This window comes from Anastrepha ludens, chromosome 3 (assembly GCF_028408465.1).
Source record: "Anastrepha ludens isolate Willacy chromosome 3, idAnaLude1.1, whole genome shotgun sequence".
NCBI lineage: Eukaryota > Metazoa > Arthropoda > Insecta > Diptera > Tephritidae > Anastrepha > Anastrepha ludens.
The window spans coordinates 82094194-82113222 of NC_071499.1; the positions used below are offsets into that span (position 1 = coordinate 82094194).

General features: G+C 32.8%; 1 protein-coding gene across 2 annotated transcripts in view; it reads left to right on the forward strand.

Moving 5' to 3' along the window:
* The first annotated feature begins 5887 nt into the window (after nt 1-5887).
* The window catches only part of LOC128858282 (uncharacterized), a 145746-nt gene continuing 132604 nt past the window's right edge, over nt 5888-19029 (forward strand). For both annotated transcript variants that reach the window (XM_054094432.1, XM_054094433.1), the window contains exon 1: nt 5888-7346. In XM_054094432.1, the coding sequence (XP_053950407.1) occupies nt 7215-7346 (132 nt within the window). In that variant the 5' untranslated portion in view covers nt 5888-7214. The remainder of the gene's footprint in view (nt 7347-19029) is intronic.

A 19029-nucleotide genomic window follows, 5' to 3' on the forward strand; every position in this document is an offset into this window, starting at 1 on the left:
ACTCTACAAGGCTCTCATCATGCTTAGAGTGTTTGAGAGAAAGATTCTGCGGAAGACTTTTGGACCTTTGCACGTTAGCGACGGCGAATATCGTAGGCGATAGAACGATGAGCTGTAAGAGATCCAACGGCTACCCAGCGTAGCGTCCGAATGGACACAAACGCTCCGGCTTTGCAAATATTCGATGCGGTACCAGCTGGTGGTAGCACAGAAGAGGAAGGCCTCCTCTGCGTTGGAATGATCAGGTGGAGAATGACTTGGCTTCACTTGGCGTGTCCGACTGGCGCCAGTTAGCAAGAGAAAGAAACTACTGGACCACTGGACTAAACTCGGTCAAAATTGCGTAAGCGCCAATTAAGAAGAAGAAGTAGATCAACTTTTCTTTCATCAACTCTTTCATGAACTGCTTCATAAGTTTCGATGTCGACTGCCTTCCACTGCGTTCGTCATCTTCGGTGGGCTCACGATCTCTTCTGAGGGAATTATAGAGAGAATTTAGCAAGGGCAACTTGATATCTTCTAGTGCGACTTTAGGCTCATTTATTAATTAATCTAAATGAAAAGGCTGTTTTCATTGAAAGGGAGAATATTTCATTTGATGCTAGGGATGTAACGTAGATGAATAATACCAATACTCCTCCTAGGAAAATTAAAAATAATACATACGAAAATCAGAATCTTTTAGCTATTAATCCAGTTAGAAGACAAATTTGTGTTGTTTGAATTAATAATATTAGTCCTATTGCTAATGGATGATTTATTTGAATGAAAATAAGACTAGAAATTAATGTTGTGGAGTATAAAGTTAGTTGTATAATATCAGGAGGTAGTTTATTTAAAATATTAATTTTGGGGATCAATGATAAAGTTATTTCTTTTCTCTTGAAGTTTTAAAAGACTAATTCTTATTTTTGATTTACAAGACCAATGTTTTTATTAAACTATTAAAACTAATGTTAATGTTATTATATTGGGGATTACCGATTTTTGTGTTGTTCATGAAAGCAGCCCTTGCTATTACTATGTATTCTGCCGAGTAGCTGGAGATTCTAGTAAAAGCTATGTATGTGTGCATAAGTGTGTATCTGCGTTAAAAAGAAATGGTAGCAGCAAATGATTTAACTGCTCTACTTACTTTAATGCAAATCTACGTATGAATGTACATACATACATATGTATATCTGTGCGTACACTCGCGCGTCTGCATAACTCTGCACTGGCTTCTTATAACCCATCCATACACACACATGCACGCACACGCATTTCCTCACTCATTCACCCAAAATGACCTTCAATAACTGCCATCAACAGGAAATGCGTGCAATGCGCGCTTAAAAATCCATGCCAACAAAAACAACACAAGCTCGGTGGCTACATGCACACAAACATATGTAAAGGCAATCTTCAAAATACAGCAGCCAAAACAAATGTGTTCCAATGGTCGACAAACATGTTGCGTGTTTCATCGAGCATACTTTTTGTAAGTTCACTTGGTGTGTGATCTAAATTATACTTTTTGTATAAGCGAACCTTCAAACGGTTCGATTACTAAATCGAACTTTAACAATTCCCCTTTTTTGAGGTTTTTCGAAATCATTTAGTGCTTGAAGCGAGCATGTTTGCGCTGGTTTGAGACAAAACTGGTTGGAAGATGCTTACATAGAGGAATCTCACTTTTAGATGTGTATGTCAGATTTTGAAATTGCAAGAGTTAATATTAAGAATTAATATTAATATTAGCCTTTTTCTGGGTTTCTCTCATATTCCTAATTTATGATAAGTGTTAGTAAGGTTAAAAGTGAAAGTCATTTGTAATTTTTTTTATACGTTTTTTGTATACAGTTTTATTAACTTTAACTTCCTCTTACCATACACCTTTTCCTATAACATTTATATAACGGACATTTTTCTTATAACAGGCCCTAGGTATCAGAATAAATTACCCCCGCTTGAGCGCACGCTTCAGAAGTTGATTGAGTATCCGTTCAAGGGAGGTTTCATTGCAATCAGTAGAAGGCTTTTTCTGACTACTTCCTGGGTTGACTACGCTGGGTTGCAAAATTTTTGCTTAATTTTTGTGATAGTCACGTTTTCTTCTTCGGGTTCCTGTTTGGCCCAGTAGCTAGCTTAGCAATTTTAGATATTTTAATATTATATTTATTTTTTAGTGGCAGTCGTTTCTTTCTCATTCTAACTGGCGCCTAGAAACACACCAAAGGAAGCTAATTCCTGCACTTCGTCATGCCAATGTAAATGGTGGCAGAAGAAAAGTAAAGACCTCTTCCTTTCTCGCCAAAAGCAAATACCACTAGTATTACTATTATGACTGGAGCGTAGTGTATTCATTTTTATAAGAAATTCGATCGAAAATGCGGCACAATTTCAATTTTAATCCACACAAGAATCTTATACACAAAAGTGGATCTGAGATCATAATCTATTTTCTTAGAAAAAGTTGACTTTCAAGACCGATCATTGAGTTCAATAGTGATTAATTGGTATAATTTTTGACAGCGAGTTCAACTATTGCCATGCTGAGATCCATGAATCATAGCTAAAGCTCACTTTTTATGCAAAATGCCCACACAATTTACTATATCGCTTTCTCAATTCAATATATTGCTGCAAAGGGGCTATAAGCCAGAAAACCAAAAGATCGAAAAGAACAGCTTCAAGGTTTTCAATTTACTCCCTAACTACTATGAAAAACATTTGGAACTTCTTTTAAGTAAATTTCCGTCAGTTGGAGCATGAATTTAGTCCGTGAGCAAAATTTGAGCGAAATCGAAGACGATGTTGCTGGAAATCCCCACTTTTGTTACACTTAATATGGAATGACTGCATAGAGCAATTTTAAAATTAAGAATTTGGGGACTGCTTAATTATTTATGCATTTAAACGGTTAGTAATTTCAAAATAATAACCTCTTGGATGAATAAAACAATAAAAACGAAAACACGGTAATTGTGGAGGAGCAGAAGTAAAACTAAATTAAACAAGTAGGTGTGTCGCTGGCCCTGATATCTTGCCTAATACCCTCGTATTTTTTTATAGAATTTTCACTTTTACTTTAATATTTTCAAGAAATAAAATAATTCATCAATAATATACTTCCAATTGATTTCTGCAAGAGAGTTGTGATAGCTGATAGTGCAACACGTTGCAAAAGGATTCTGTTAAATGTTTAAGGATTTGTATGCATATACGCAGACTTCTACATAAGCACACAGATTTTTTATGACCATTCAATGCAGAACGAAAGCTACATTAAAAGCTGCTTGCGAAAGCACAAATTTAAGCTTTAGCCTGCAAGACTGTTAATATTTTTATTCAAAATATTTAAAAACAAAGTCCAATTATTGGCAAATAATTTTCAAATATTTTTGTATAGAAACCAATTTTATTTTTTATTTTATTTAAATTTTTTATTGTATAACATATTATAATTACGGAAGTATATTTTAAGTACTACCACAGGGGTCTTCGAACGTAATAGAAATTAATTTTTCATGCCCTAGTGCAAACATGTGAAAAGAACTTGGTTCAAACGGACTTTGTTTTAACAGATCCTGCTTTTCAGTTTAGCACTCTGTCCATTCTAGGTTAATTGATCTATATTTCCCCGAAATATTTAGGCCTTCTGCATAGCTGTTCATGTAAAAAATAGAAAAAAATTAAATTATTTTAAAAAATTTATGCAATATTTTCAGCAAAAAATGCAAAGGACTAACACAGCCACCTGACTTAGTACTAACGAATTTACTTTAACAAAGGATTCAAGTTCAAGTTCAGGAATTGAAGATTAATCAGACAAACGGGTGCTTTAATTTGGAACTATTTGCATGAGGATATTTGTAACCACTCATCGTCCAAATAAAACGAACAAAGATTGAGAATTTTTTACTTTATCCAATATTTTAACATGACAAAAAGTAAAAACACAGTTTTCTTTCGTTTTAAACAATATTCGATGGATCCTAAATCCCAAAATTTAGTTTTTGTGAGCTATAGATTATAAAAAATAAATTAATCTTTTCAATACTCATACAAAGTGACCAAGAGACCTTGTTTGAATGAAATTTAATGATGCATTCGGGCATATCATAGCAAGACTTCTTTTTTTGGCGAAGGACCGAGCTTCGGCTTCAGTCACGTTTCTGCTCGATTTCGGTGCGACTTTAGCCAAAAAGAGGATTCGAACTTTGGTCGAACATTTCGTAATTTCTATTCCATCAGAAAAAATTCAAAGCAGCTTTTGGAATTTACATAATAACGAAACGCTTAGCACGAATTGGGAAATTTTTTTAATGAGTATCTGCTTCCCAGAAATTGTGAGTACTGGTACCAAAATTCACATTTTCTGTTCAATAAAATTGCTTTAAAATCAACTTGCTATCAACTCATCCATCGAGTGTGTTCAGTGTGGTAGGTGAGCTCTATATTGATTGACGGTGCTGCCTGCATTTTGGTTAGCCCAACCCAATTCCATCATCGGTTTATTGAGGGAATTAGGCTTGGAAACGATTGGCGCGCTTTGTTGAACTCGACCAAAATTGCGCCAATCAAGGAGAAGAAGAGAAGGCTTGGATAATTTGTTGTACAGGGGGTCTTGAGGTTGAATTGCTAATATACCCCTTCATTCATTTACTCAATAAAATATAAAACTATTCAACTACTAGTAAAACACAATTTTTTGCGTTTTTTACAAATATAAGAATATGTAACGAGTTGAAATTAGTGTAATTGAAATTTCAACTCCTTTTTTTTTGCTTTCTTTTTTTTTAATAAAAATACTGGATTTTTAAAAAGTCCGCGGTCGTTTATACTTGAGCCCTTGAAAATGTGCGGTTCAGTTTTGTTTTGGTTTGGCCTTAAAAATTGTGATTCATTCGCTCTCTACCCTTTTTTATAATTTTTAAAGCTAAAGAAGACCCGAATTCATATAATTTTATCAAAAACTATCTTGACTAATTTTGCGTCAATCCAAAAAATAAAAATGTGTAGAAATACATATTTTGTGATATTTTTAAATATATTAATATTTTATAATTGTTTATTTTCTTTTTTTGCATCTGCTTATCTTTATTTCAGACATACATATATCTCCCAGCATTGATTAATTTCAAATCGAACAAAACTGCTGCAGATGCTGTCGTAACATTACAGTCATAGCGCAACATTGCTGTTTACAGCATACAACTCCTATCCGGCGAATTAAATATTGTTTTCTTTCAGTGGCTACACAAGAACAGAAGAGGACTTTAGCTACACTCAAACCTGTTCGAGTTGGAACTGAAATACCCCTAAAACCGCATAGTAGCAATCATATTGGCAGCCAGTCAGCGTATAATCATCAACACGTTGCATAGCAACATGTTGCGTTAATAAACGTTTCAACTGCAACATATACCGCAACAGTACCAACATATTTAGTCACACATTCACAAGTCAGCTGCGATCAAAGCTATCCCGCCAACAATTATTGACCTCCCTACCGCCATTGCCTCCAACCAACCCAGCGCTCATCCAAACAAACTATGTACAATTATATCTGTGTATGCATTGCAACACGTTTGTCTAACTAAGCAGTGGGCTCTTCATCGTTAGCTTCTGCCGCACCAACTTCGTTGCATTTCTCACTTCGTTACACTACATACAACGTTTCGGCGCTGTTCGCAGCACACTCGGTTTTGTGTTTCGGTATTGAAGTTGCCGCTTCATCGCGCCATTCGGTTCGGTTTCTCTACCAATGTTGTTGCACCACATTCAGCGGCTCGTTCGTTCCTCTACGTTCGCTGTTTCGTTGATACGCTGTTCGTATGGTCGATACATCATTTGCCTTGCCTAGGTGATTTGCTTGACTGCTTGGCTGACTGGTATTTCGGTTGCTTGGCTGTCGTTTGGTTGACTGGTGTTTCGTATAGAAGTTTTTAAATTGTTTGTCGTTGCAGCCAGTTGCTTCAGTTGGTCGTGAGCGGTCGTGAGTTGCTGTAATAATAAAATTTTGGTGAATTTTCGATCGTCGGATAATATTTTGAACTGAGTTGCCATATTCTACGGAGTACTGGTCGTCGTATTTTACGTCTGTAGCGATTGAAAGAAGCGTGTTTACCCAAAACCAGTCGTAGTATTCACCCACACGTATATATTTGTGCTTTGGGAGATACAAAAGTTTTTAACGTTAAATAGAAAATTCGTTAACGTCGCAACGAAGCGCGTGAGGCAAGTGTTTGAGCGACGGCAAAATGCTTTAGCAACAAAGTGATTTTAGAAATTTTTTTCAAAATTGATAAATTTATGTGAAGCTGTGAAAAATTGCGAGAAAGCTTAAGCCAAAATTTAAATGAATAGTGCGAGAACGTGAAAAATATTTTAGCGGGAGATTTCTGAAAATATAATATAAGAAAAAATTAGATAAGTGGTAAATCAACAAAAATAATTTCGAAAATATATACCGAACATAAATTGGCAGATCCAGTGAGCGCAATTGGAAGCTATTGGTAAAATAATCAAAAACATGAAATGATTTGAATGAACCTTCATGTAATCAAATTTAAAAACAAAAATTGAAATATATTCAAACTGAAAATAAAACTCACTGGAACTTAAAAATAGTGTCCAAACTTGTACGCGAAACACCAAACAAGCAAAACATTTATTTTCCGCGTAATATCTAAATTTCTTTCTGGATTTATTTTCATAAAATATTAACCACTTCTGTGAACTCCAACTGTAAAAGTACTATACAGTTAATATTTATTATAATATTGCACAAAATTTTTTTAAATGAATAACTTCTTAAATAATTAGATCATCTCCACAAAAATTTATTAAAAAAAAAAAATTATTTTAAAGCAAACTATAACGAATAAATTAAAAAAGAGTTAAGTTTATGTATATAAAATTCACATAAAAACCGCTCAACTTTCAATAACAAAGCATCTTGAAATAACATTTTGCGCAAAAATTCTGGACTACAGATATTTCGATTTTAGCTTTTTTCACAAACTACGTTCATTCAAATAAAAAAGTGTCAAGTACAAAAGTGTTCAACTAAAAAGTGCAAAGTAAAAATATTCCGAAGGCGAAATCTTGAATCCTAAGAAAGAAAAATCAGTTCAAAGCCTTTGATAGTGCAAAGCAACAACGTAAAAAATATAATAAACTTAAAACAAAAAAAAAAAAGAAACACGAATCTGGTAATCTGCGAGAAAATGTCGGCAAAAAAGGAAATCAACTCTGCCCTAATGATGGCATTCACTGTCACAACGTTGCTGGGATTTATAAATGCGCAGGCAGTGGGCTCCAAGGATCTCTTCAGATGCCGCCAAAGTTGCTATCAAAAGGTGAGTTCCGCATGATGATGATAGAGCAAAACAAAAAACAAACAAAGAAAAAACAATAAATAGAGCTGAAGAAAGGAAAAAAGCAAAATAGTAGCGAATGCAAGAAGCAGGGCTAAAAGATGTGGCAGAAAAAAAAAATCAACACAGATGAAAAGCCGAAAAATAAGAAAAAAAGGGCACATGTATGTATGTATGGTATATATGTGCATACACATATGGCTGAATAAAACAATAAAATCGAGAGCACGGTAATTGTGGAGGAGCAGAAGTAAAACTAAATTAAACAAGTAGGGGTGTCACTGGCCTCGGATGCCTGCTGAATGCGAAGTAGTGTTTAAGAAATGCAGAAAGAAGGAAAAAAGTGAGGCCTTTCCGTGTTAAATGAAAGTCAAACTTTTTAACGGCATATACCTGATATCTTGCCGGTCCCGATAAATGATTTCTATATGTGAATGAAAATGCACATACACATACTCGTATCAAATGATGCGAAAAATAACAGCGCTACTGCTCGAGTGTGAGAGACAATTTAGAGTATTTAGAGTAGACGAATAGGCGGAGAGCCACGCAAAATCATTTGGGTGAATTTACCGCATTTTCTACTAAATGTTACACTCTCCTTGACCATCTCAATAAAAAGCAGTGTTTTTTGTTTTTTTTGTTACTGCCGGTATATTTACAATTACGTTTACGCCATTGTGTCACCACCAGCCGAGAGTATGAAAAGATCGCAAGCTTGTTAGTTAGCCAATCGTTTAGGGAAATCACAAGTACATGTGATAGAAAGCTTAGTATAAGCAGATAGCATGACATTGGACAGATGTCAGATGGCAGATAGCAGCAATGGAAGAGTATGGCAATGCTCACTCATTGCACGTGAATGGCAGGATACGCAAAATGGCCTCTGGTAGTATTTTCCTTTTTTTTTTTTTTGCTTATGTGTTGTGTTGTAATTTTGCTTCTTTCTCTTTCCGCCAGTTAGCAGTCACCACTGACTGGCCTGACATTTGACATTTGAATGGGCGGTAATGCGTGGCTATGGGCGTCTTTCGCATTCTACGTTGCTTTCAGCTTTCTAGCGGCAAGTCATAAAAGCTTTTTATCTACCAATGATGCAGGATTTGGACAATCAATGTTTGTCTTACATATGTTGCATTCAAGTGAAAATGAGTTAGAAGGGCCGGTCAAGGTTGTTGTTGTTGATTTGTATGAGGAATGGTTATTAGTGTGGAAACAGTAGTACTTGCGCCACTTGTGTGAGCAGCAAGAACTGTGGAGGTAATTAGTTGGTGTTAGTGCTAATCGGCGGCAATTGCATGCCGTATTAAATTTTATTTGAATTGCATTGAACTTGAAATTTAATAGAAATTTTGGTAAAACAGATAATATGAAAGGAAAAAAAATTATTTTATTTTCGGCAATTTCACGTACCGAGTCAAGTTTTCATTTTCATTTCATTATTTAAAATTTATTAGATTTTTCTTAACATGAAAAATGATTTTTTTCTGAGATAGAGAAAGGTAGTTAATATTTATTTTATTATTATTTCCGCCCTATGCTCTTAATAGCGGTTAAAAGAAACTTTATATATACAATATTTATTTCCCGCCTTTTAATTTTTTTTATAATTTATTATAGCTATTTTATATAAAATGTATATTATTTCTTTATAAATATTAAAAAAATATTTCGAGAAGCAAATAGGTTTCAAATTATGTATTTATTAGATAATTTCCAAAACTCCTGTACAAAAAAAAAAAACAAAACCAAAAAAGAGGAAAGTAATAAACGTATTCGGTGCATTTAATAAAAATATTTAATTTTCAATGAAGTGAAATAAATTTACTATATTTTTGTTTTTTAAATTCAGTAGATTAATTTTCAACGAAACTGAAATGCATTTATTATATATAAAAAAATTTTTTTTTTTTTAATTTAATGTTTTAAATTTCAATGTAAGTAAATAAAACGAAATAAATTCGTTGAGTGTTTTAAAATTTAGTAGAATATTTTTCAATGAAAGTGAAAACATGTATTTTATTGTTGTGATTAAACTAAATAACTAAATAATTTTTTCTGCCTCTTATAAAAGATACTGAGAGGGATATATCTTGTATTTTCTAACTTATAGTCGTAAGCCTGGTCACAAAGTTGCGCTTTTTATATTTATTAGAATTTTATAAAGTTTTCTAAGTAGCCGCAGCCTTGAAAACCCTCAGCTTGATATTCTTTAGAGATACCGTTCATACTTTTAGGCCAGAGTAAAGCCTGTTTTCTTTCTAAAACAGGCACTAAGGCTTTCCAGATTCACTAAATCTTTCCAGATTCACTAAATCTTGCCAAATATGCCGCGTGCTTGCCCACAAAATTAAATATTTAATAGAGATATTTTCTTATATCCTTTACGCTTAAATTATATACAGTGCTGGACTTAAGTATAGGCACAATCCGCTTTATAAAAAGAACTGCAGTTTTATTTGTATTCAGAAAAACGATATATTTATTTTGTAGGTATATTATAGGTGTAGAGTTTATACATTAAAAAATAGCTATGAAAACTAAATACATTTTCTTTGCAAATATAGTTTAAAAATAAAAAAATTAAAATTAGTTCGATATTTTACTGGACAAAAGTATAGGCACAACTACTTAAACGATAACCAAAATGCGTTGAAATTTTAATTTAATATTTTGTTGGTAACCCTTTCTGTTTTATGACGGCCTTAAGTCTATTTGGCATTGAGTGGACAAGTTTTTTTGTTATATTTTCGCCAATATTAAGCCACTCTTCCATTAAAGCTGCTTTTAGCTCAACCTTATTTGAAATTGTGCGTTTTCGAATTCTTCTCTCCAATTCCTCCCACAAATGTTCTATCGGATTTAAGTCTGGTGACTGCGGAGGGTGTGGTAAGACGTGTGAAACGTTATAAGCGAGCCACATCTTGACGTCATGGGCTGTATGCTTCGGGTCGTTGTCATGTTGAAATGTGAACGACCCGGGTAAGTTCAGTTTTTCAGCGCTTTTCTTCACATTTTCCTTTAAGATGTTTAAGTAAACTGTCTTGTCCATAATCTCATTAATGAAAACAAGCTCTCCCACATCCGCAGAAGACATACAGCCCCATACCAACATCCCCCCACCACCATACTTAACCGTTGGCAAAAGATTTCGAGATTCCATTGCAGTGTTACGTTTTCGCCATACCCTTGTGTGTCCATCAGGCCGGAAAATGTTGAACTTGCTTTCATCAGAAAACAATACCTGATCCCAGAAATCGCTTGGCTTGTTTTCAAACTCTTTGGCATACTCCAATCGCTTCTTCTGATTGATGGCAGATGTCAAGGCCTTTGTCTAGCCACACGAGAGTTATAACCAGCCTCATGCAACACTCTTTGTACAGTTTTAAAGTGCACATCTTTACCAATTTCTGCCTTTACCTCTGCAGCAACCTGTGAAGATGTAATTTTTGGATCACGTTTCACTTTTCGTATGACCTGAGCACGTTCTCTCTCTGTTAATTTGCGCGGACGACCACAGCGACTTGCATTTTCAAAGTTTGTTTCACCTTTGAAGCGATTTACAATGGTCCGTATGGTAAAACGACTACGATCCATTAATTCACCGATCTCTGCAAACGATTTTCCTTGGCTATGCAAGTGTAAAATGATTTTACGCTCCGATACTGTTGTTTCAGTTTTTTTTGGGCTCATTATAAAGAGTTTACAAACAAAATAATTATTTACAAAAATGTTATCAACTTTTCGCTTGTTTGAATCAATAAAAAATAATAACGGTACACATAGGAATGTGCTGAATATAAAAGTGTTGCCAGATAATTGAAACAGATACTGAAACAGACGCGCACAAAAAATTATGCAAGTAGTTGTGCCTATACTTTTGTCCAGTAAAATATCGAACTAATTTTAATTTTTTTATTTTTAATCTATATTTGCAAAGAAAATGTATTTAGTTTTCATATCTATTTTTTAATGTATAAACTCTATACCTATAATATACCTACAAAATAAATATATCGTTTTTCTGAATACAAATAAAACTGCAGTTCTTTTTATAAAGCGGATTGTGCCTATACTTAAGTCCAGCACTGTAGATATTTCGATACTCTTTGCCACATATGAAGTTACTCACTGCTTCAAATCAGCATGATCGAAGTGTGAATAGAACAAATTAGCTGTGTTAGGCATTTAAAAAACTGTGACAGCCTATTTATAAATTTAAAAATTGTTTCTAATGCTTTGGCAATTAGTTTGCGTGCTCGGATTTTAATTTTCAGTTATAGGGGTCCCAGTCCAGATTTACAATATGTTATCCTTAAGGTGAAAATGCGTTAATATTTGACATCAGATGCTTTAAAGAATAGTAAAAACGTCAGATTGTCTTGTCATACATGGTTAGCTTTCTCTAAATAAATAGGCTCTAAATAAAATAGTTTATCTTTGGTTTTTTTTTATAATATTTTATATCTGTTTTATACATTTTTAATTTTTTTTATATATTTTTAATTTTTTTTATATTTTTTTTATATATTTTTTATTTTTTATATATTTGCTATTTTTTTATATTTTGTTTTTGTCGGTTTTTTCCAATTTTTTTTTCCAAAAAATCCCATCCGTCTTTCAGTAGTGGCAGTCAACTGTAGGATCATCATTTTGCCCAAAATTAAGTTAAGGTGAGCAATACAAATTACAGCAGAAACTCAGTCTCAATCTGCCAATGTTGTGTACATCATAATATAATATTATTACTCTTGTTATGTTGTTGTGTTTGTATGCTTCATGGTCTTGCAAAAAATGCATTGCATATTATGCCTTCGTTTCACCTCCTACCGTTTCGCTTGAACTTTCAAATATATAAAATACTGGTAGTTATTTCGAAATTCTTTCAAAATGCTTTAATTAAAAAAAAACACCTTGATTACTTAGAATACCAATTCATTTTTTCATTTTTTCGAAACTAATTTGTTTGCTTCTCCTGCTTAGACTAATTAGAAAAATGTAAAAATATTATTATTATAATAATAACACTTTATTTTTTAATTATTAGGATTTTTTTTAAATGTGCATTACATAGTATTTAGAATTTTTTCAAAATGTTTAAAATTGATATGCATATACATACGTATGTAGTATAATTTGTAGCAAATGGTCTTTGACTTGTTTAAAAATAAAATTACAAAATTACAAGTATGTATAGTAATTTTTCAAAAAAAAAAAAAAAAAAAAAAAAAAAAAAAAAAAAAAAAAAAAAAAAAAAAAAACTTTTGGCACAAAGTTCTTTTGAATTCATAAAAGTATTTTTTTTTTTTTGCTTTTATTATATTACATTGTATATATTGGTTATATTGTAGGGGATATAATAATAATAATATATTTTTTATTGTTTTTTTTTACTATTTTTTGGTGTTGTTCATTTTTTTAAGTGCTATTTGTTTGCACTGCGCAACTTATATTGAAATTTCGAAGCTCTTTCAACATTTCTAAAAATAAAAAAAGTATGTGCAAGGTTATACAATAAGACCGCAGATTTACTTTAATAAATAAAATACAAAAATTTTGTCGTGAAATTTGTCGAAATGATATTTTTATTTCATATTTTTTAGTCTATGACATTTATGTATGAAGCACAAAATTTGTTAAATGCCCACCACGATTCCTATGCAACACAGATTGCACATATCAAAATTTACTGTTATTTTATGCCATTCTTCGGGCTGCATTGCATGATTTCATTCTTCAGCTCTGAAATCGTCTGGGGCTGACTGTCGTGGACTATAATATTCATCAACGTTTAACAAGAATGAATGGAAAACCCACTAACCAGAGTATGAACTGTGGTCATTGAGAGTGGCAAAATCCGTTTCAAATAAAATCCCAGCAGTTAGGATTCGCTAAATATCTCACTTTACTCTAACGCGCATAACAAGGAGCTCGTCGGACTTAACTGATTCTCCTCGGAAATATGAAAAACATATTAATATTAATGTTTCAAACACAAGTTTTTTGCTTTTGCAAATATTCTATTCTTTACATTTTTCGCTCAGACCGATTTTGGACAAACCGTTATGCTGCACTAAGCAATTGATTCATATTTCCATTCATTTATATCTAAAATAAATAATATCGAAAATCATCTAAATTAACTGAAATAAATTTATTATTAATTAGCTTGTTTTTGCGAGTCAAAAGTGTGGTGAAGAAAATTCGATTACTACTTTTTTTCAAATTTACATGGCATATTTTAATTGGTTTGATCTTCATAGTGCATTCATTAGTTCTTCAAAAATACATTGTGAGTCGCTTCAACTGCTTATTCTGAACATATACGAATACCAATTTTGTAGAAACTGTGAAACATGGCTCAGTAACACATGGATTTTTAGTGTGTCGCTCACTCCTGTACAGATTTATTTAGTTTTTCAATGAGTTGCTCGAAATTTGAATTCACTTTTCTTGTTGAAAAACAAGCGTTTATAATTTCATCCATAATCTTATGACAGGAAACATACGGACCAATCTTAATAGGCATTCTAAAAATCTATCAGGAATTTTTTAATGTTTTCTATAGACTCAGCCTTCAAAAATTTCAGCTTGACATTCTTTGGAGATCACATTCTTCTTAAAACGGGCACTAAGCTCTTGCAGAGCAGATTATTAGCTAAATTCTGCGAAATATGCCGTTCTGGAACTGGCACTTTTGAAGTACGCAGAAGTCATAATCTGCATCAAATAGTGATGACATTCTTTGTGTGTATTGTGGCATTCATTAGCGGCCTTTTTCTCTGCTCTTAGATACTTAAACTTCTTGAAGTCTTCACGTAAGTGCAAAAATGCTTTCGAGTTATTTTCGTCACTTATATCCACATTATTCTTTAGAAATTTTAATCATATAAAACAGTATAGACAGATAGTTGATGCCGACGATTGCTGTGCTAAGAAATATTATGAAGTTTCACCAAATCAAAAATAATCTTAACATAATCATACGTTTCTTTATATCTGGAACTAGAACACCATTTCTTGACATCTAATTAAAACGAAGCATCATAATTTGCAAATGAATCATTTTCGTGAAGAATTATCGTATCAAGAGCTAAAAAACTCTTGTCCACCATCTTGGCCATAACTTTGATGTTAATGTTTCCGACAATTCTACGATGTTCTATGATACTAACTAATAAATCCTCAGTATTTGCCCATGCGACTAGAATTTTTGTTTGATAGTAGATATACCACATCATCACATTCAAATGATCCATCTTTGTACCCCGTCTTAGAGTTTTCGGACAAATGCTGTAAAAAGGTCTTTCCAAAGGGACGCCTAGATGCCTAGACGGTAACTTTGTTTTATGTCATTATTGACATTTGTCAGGCAGATAGATGTAGAATTTTAACCATGGATACTTACACAATCGAACAACGCGTTGAAACTATTGAAACTTATCATGAAAATGGTCGATCTTCAAGAACAACATATCGCAAATATCATAATTTTTTTAGTGGAAATGATCATCTGAATGATTCTACAATACAACGAAAAAACTGGTCCTATTGAGAATAGGAAAAGGACTGGTAGACCAGGTAAGGGTTTTTGGAAAGTGGAATCTATTTGAATGAGCCGAAAACTATTCCAAAGCTGAAATACAACATTCGGACCTGATTACAATACAGTAATGTGTGAACAAATCTTTGAACATTTGAACTCTCGTATCACAGTCTGTGACGTGCTCTTGGTGGGCATTTAAATAATATCATTTGTCACATACAATTGTTAAGAGCCGTCTTTTGAATAAATATAGTAAAACCTGAAATAATCTAAATTTTTACATTTGTTAATTATTTTAAAAGAACATCTAGGCGCTTCTTTTCAAATACTCTTTATTTGAAAACCTGATTTCTTTCCACGGCGGCCGGCGTAGCTGAATGAGTTGGTGCGTGATTACCAATCGGAAGTACGTAGGTTCGAATCTCCGTGCATGAAACACCAAAGTCATAGAAAAAGGCAGTGGCCAACCTCCAAGTGTTTTTCTGTCATGAAAAAGCTCCTCATACAAATTATTTGCTGTTCGGAGTCGGCTTAAGACTGTAGGTCTCTTCATTCATTTATGGAATAACATCGAGACGCACGCCACAAAGAGGCGGAGAAGCTCGGCCAAACAAATATATATGTGACCTGGTCTATGAAAAGGTATCTTACGTGTCAAAAAATCATTTTTCACTTTTTTGTTGATTCGAATAGTGTGTGAAAGGCTCTTTAAAATAGTGAAAACCAGAAAGTCATAATTTGTTTAAAAGTTTGTTAAAAGTAAAAAAAAAGAAAAGTACAAATACGAAAAAGACTGATTTTTTTGTCATGATACAAATTAGAATAACGAAGACAATAATTTGTGCAAATTAAAAACTGAACCATTCCTGGACAGTCTGAGGTGCAATGAATACGATACTGCAGCCTGTATTCAAAAAATTTGTTACAAAAAATGTATGTATTCATAACTTTATAAATGGTGGTTCTTAAGGATTTGTCAAAATTTTTGTCACGAATTGTGGCATTGTTTCAACATCAAAAGTTTATTAAAATATTTAAAAACTGTTATTCGGGGGTTTGCGAGGTCGCTGAATATGAATATGAAGTGAGATTATTTAAAATCAAAATGCCGGATCCAATATGTCGGACATGTTTTTTTAAATTTAACGGATCCTCTTAAGATTCAATACACGGGGGTTTTTTTATAAAAAAATGTTTTTCACTGCTTCTGTGATTTTATTTTATTTTTTATTTTTTAAAAGCTTAAATAACAATACAATTGCTAAATAAACAAAAAGATAACGCAGCGCTAGCAACGGAGGCTTTCAGCTTTCTGTGATTTTATTGATACTGTGATCTATGCTGAAGAAAATGAGCCAAACCGAATTAAAAAATATTAATATTTAAAAAAGTTACAAGGTTTTTTAGAAGTTTAAATTTTAACTGCTGTTTTCTCGAAAACTTGTTTTCGCACGTAAGGTACCTTTTCGTAGACCTGGTCACATATATACCTATATATTTCTTTCCAATAGCAGCATCTCACTTTCTCTCCCTTTCTCTTTTTCATTTTTTCATTGTTCTTCAAGATAGTCCATTCGGAATTCGATAATCATTTAAGCGATGCAGAAAAATTTATTTTTTTCTCTACTCAAGGAAAGTATTTTTTGAACACAGCTAAAAACAGTTATTTCATCATGGTTCGACGTGTGTTCAATAATAAATCACTCGTATCACTCATTTGCTTACTGCTTTTTCCTTTTAATGCCCTACTAATCATTTACTGCTGCTGTTTTCCTAGTTACTGCTCGAACAGTTTATTAATATTTTCGTTAACATTTATTAACATTTACATATATCACAGGAAAGTATTTTGTCTTTACCTTTACCAATCACATTATAACCGGCTTTGCGTATTGGATTATACTGCAAATATTTATACCAAACTGCTAAACCAAATTTTTTTTATAAAATTAAAAATTTATTTTGTAACAAAATAATTTTGACATTAAAAACCTAAAAAACGAGCGGTAAAAAATTAAAAAAATTCCCATATACTCGTATTATAAATTTTTTGATGTTTTGAGAAAATGAATTTCAAACTTTTTGTCGAAATTAGCTCTCACTCAAATCTCGTTATGTTATTTATTATTTTTTGACTGACGTTTTGACCCATTTTGTGGAATTAGAATTTGACAAAATTTTGACCACATATAAAATCGACGATGGAGAATCCAAAAATTCAATAAAAAAATAATAGCCTATGAGCACATAGGCTATTGTTATACTAAGGGGACGATATATATTATTCCATTAAAATATGGAAATAGTAAATATGCCGTTGCTGATTATGATAAAAAGTAATAATTTTAAGTAGTAAAAAATACCGTCGCTAAAATAACGGCAAAATAAATTTTTAAAAATTTATTTATATGAGTGTCAATAAAAAAAACCTACAATTCATCTATAAAAACCCAGTTAAACTGTCAGTAAGAATGACAACAGAATTAATTTTACAGCTAAAATAAACCAAAAGATATCAAACAGTACACGGTTAGCTACGCACTTACAAGCACAAGTCTAGATATTATATACAACAACTCCTACACATAAATATTTCATTTAAGTATGCACTCTTGCAACATCCTGTGCCTACAATATTGTTGTAATTGTGCCTGCTGTTGTAGCTGTTGTTATGACAACTGTCGTACATAACCGTGCATATGTATGTATGTATGTATACTCACTGGAAAAGCAATTAAAATTACGCCTTCTCTATTTACCAGCTAGGTGCTATATATAATGCCAGTCAGAGCTACAACTGAAACAGAAAGAAAAACAACCACAGCGTTGATTATGAAAATCATAAAATTTAAATATACACGTTGGTGTCAAGTTGTTGTTTTTTTTTTATTATTGCAACAAAAAGCGCCACACAATCATAAAAATTGAAACAAGAGAAGCAGCATAGCAGGGGCGAAAACATACACAAACTCTGTGTCCAACCAGCTAGCGTGGCAGTAAGTCTGCAAACCAGCGAGACAGTCCGTCAGTACCTTTGCGAGTTAGCGATTGCCTACTGGAGCTGTAACTAGAGGAGCAGCGCAGTAAAAATCATATTACACTATGAAATACAATACTTTTTATGATGCACGAGTATTTGGCGTCGTAAGTGGACATTGTAGAATTAGTTGCCATTTACATATTTCTTGCAAGAAAATATGCAAAAAAAAAAAAAATTATGTAACTCATAAAAATTTGAAACTTCCATTTATTATTATGCAACCATCTTTATTGTTGTGAAAACATTTATGCGAAAATTTTAATAAACATGTTTTTCTCAAAAAATTATAGTGCAATCAAGAATATTTGCATACTGAATTTTTGCATTTCGCAATATTTTAATGTGTCACTAAATAGCAATGCGTGCGCGCAAAAAGGTATTTAAATAAAGAAATTATAGAAAAATGATATGCAGTAAAAAGTTTGAGATGTATGTATGTATGTGTCTATATCAACAATTGAACAGCACAGCGGGCAGACAGCCAGCGCGCTTATCACAGCGCACACAGCCACGACAGCAGCAAATTATCATAAAAATGATGTGTATGTATGTGAATGCATAGAGTAATATATATACTCGTCTATATCTACAATAAAAAATATCAGCACTGAATATTTGAGTAGCTCTGCGCAGCGAGTTCACTGACCGAGCCACATTAACCGCATTCGCATTCGCGTTCGCTGATAGCGCGCATAAATCCCAACGCTCGCTCTACTTGCAGCGCAGCAACAATTTTAACGGTTGCAATGGCTTTTTATTTCATATTTTTTGCTTTTGTTTTTATGTCTCACTTACAAGAACAAAATATGTATCAGCTCCCCTCTGTCATAAAATACAAAAAAAAAAAAAAAAATCAAATTACAAACTACAGTTAAGTGCACTGGGGGAGGGTTCTTTGCGTTACTAATGAGCGAGCAGCTAAGTGCCTCTCGTTGAAGCTTCATAAAAAAAGCTTTGGTTTTGAAAACGATTATGTAGATAATCTTCTAGTTCGTTCTAGTTCGGTATGGCAACGCTCAGCACTTAGTAGTTTTCTAATTTCCTATCACACTTTTTACTTTTATTGTAATTGTTGTTAG